Here is a 2,063-nt window from a genome sequence, read left to right as displayed (position 1 = left end):
TGTTAATTTTTTTTTAATTTCCCAGATTAAAAATGTGTGTTTTGCTTGCTACAATAATGGAACAAACTTCACTCCGTACTGAAGCTTCCTGAAACAACCAAAGCAACTTTGAAGCTCACTAAAGCAGCACACCATCTACCTTTCTAGGTCACTGTGGGGCAGAAGGTCGTAGCAGCCTTCGGTGTAGTCGTTCTGCAACGTCTGGCGGTCAGGGAAGTAGTCGGTGGTGAGGGGGAGACATGCCGGTGTGGTCAGGGACTTCCAGTCCACTCCCACCGTGCAGCAGAAGCTGGGCACTGTCGGGGGTGCAGACAGCAGCAGGGCTTCACACACAGACATAAACATCCCCACCGCAAAGAGAGCATGACATGTACCCGGAGAGATGAGGCACATGTGTGGAAGTGGAGACCAGGAGTGAACAGAAAGGGGGAACAGAAGACGTGAAGGTGGGAAAGAAAAAACAGATAATGAGGCAAACAGAAAGAAAGGAAGAGAGGGGGGAAGAAAAACAGAAGTGTTACTTTTCCTGACGCCATCTCCCGCCCCCTGCTGGTGATTCCTGCAGGGAGCGCAGCTGTAGACCAGTGATCAGACATGCAGATTGTTGCCCCACTCGTTCTGTGATCCACGTCACTCACAAGAAACTGAAAGAGTGCTCTAAGCTCAACCAGGGTGCTGAGTGGATTTAAGCAGACAAATCACATCATGCACGTGTTCACATACAGAAGGTAAGAAATGCCCTAATTGGCAAATTTGCCAAAATATACATAATTTTTTTACAGGATGACAGAAAATTAACTTTAGAGAAAGATATGCGCCGAACATGCAGCCATGCAGGGAAACAGGTTCATTAAACACGGAAAAATTCAGAGTACAAACAGATTGGCAGCAGATTTACAAAAATCAACAAATAACTGGGAGAGGCTCGAGGAAATAAAAAGGCTTAAATATAGAAAGAAGGTGACAGAAGGAGGAAAGGAAGAAGATCCCAAAACACATGACCCATTTCTACCTGGGACACCCCCGTCAACAGGCGCCCACTGCCTGCCCAAGCTGAATAAGCCCTCACAGGTTAAACACACCTATGAAGGTTTATTGTCATCATCAGTTTGATTGACAATTTCATTCCGCTGCTAAAAATCTGTGCGACTTTTATAAAGGAAATCATTTCAGTCCAGTAATGATGGGATGGACTCACTTGGATCTGCACCGCTGCTGGAGAAGTCTTGAAACGCGGGGCTACTGTTGCTCAGAGCTCCTGCAGTTTGACATAAGACAAAAAAATACGACTTTTGCAGTTTAAGCCTTCCACTGAGTGTTGCATTCAAGACCTGCGGGAACTAGATATGTCTTTAAAACAATATTTTATATAAAATATAACAAGCTAAGAAACACTGAACCTAGATATGCGACATCTGTCAACAGACAGATTGTACATTGGAAAAAATCTAAATCTAGGTAAGTCATTTTTTCTTAAAATTTGTGCATTTGTTCTCGGATTGAGGAGGTAAAAGAGACATTTTTCCATTGGAACAAGACAATTTACACTTAAAATAAGAAAACACAATTGCATTGTCTTATTTCAAGTGCATATTATCTAATTATCTTATTTTAAGAATAAACATACTCATTCCATTGGCAAACTATCTCATTTACCGCCTCAGATCAAGGGTAAATACACTTAATTTCAGATATTTTTTTACTTATTTCTATATAATTTTTCCAGTGTATCACATCGGTTCCAATAAACAGGTCAAAATGTTAAAAGTAACGTCCTGTTACGCTGAAATGTGCAAATGGGCAAAAACCCTGAACACAACAATATGCTGGTGTCCATTTAGTAGTGACGTATGCAGCTATTATTCAAAATACTTTTAGCCTTCAAGTACATTTCTGTGTATTCTTGGACTGTTTAAATGTCAATGAAAGAGTAGTTTCTTCTTTCCAAGTCTTATTTTAATATTTCGAAATGCTGTTTGGGTCACATTTTCAACCTGGAGGAGGGAGGGATGTGAAGTGTTTCCTTTAGAGTTAAAGGAATAGTACACTCAAAACATGATTAG

General features: G+C 41.0%; 1 protein-coding gene across 1 annotated transcript in view; it reads right to left on the bottom strand.

Annotated features, from left to right (window-relative positions):
• depdc5 (DEP domain containing 5) overlaps window positions 1–2,063 on the bottom strand; it is a 64,265-nt gene that overhangs the window by 40,238 nt on the left and 21,964 nt on the right. Inside the window, exons 23-24 of the mRNA XM_015393118.1 lie at window positions 1,199–1,258; window positions 140–323 (exon numbers count right to left, since the gene is read on the bottom strand). Coding sequence (XP_015248604.1) covers window positions 140–323; window positions 1,199–1,258 — 244 coding nt within the window. The remainder of the gene's footprint in view (window positions 1–139; window positions 324–1,198; window positions 1,259–2,063) is intronic.

Source organism: Cyprinodon variegatus, unplaced genomic scaffold (assembly GCF_000732505.1).
Source record: "Cyprinodon variegatus isolate N-32 unplaced genomic scaffold, C_variegatus-1.0 Scaffold625, whole genome shotgun sequence".
NCBI lineage: Eukaryota > Metazoa > Chordata > Actinopteri > Cyprinodontiformes > Cyprinodontidae > Cyprinodon > Cyprinodon variegatus.
Note: the sequence above shows the minus strand (reverse complement) of the source record. Positions and strands in the feature narration are given on the sequence as shown.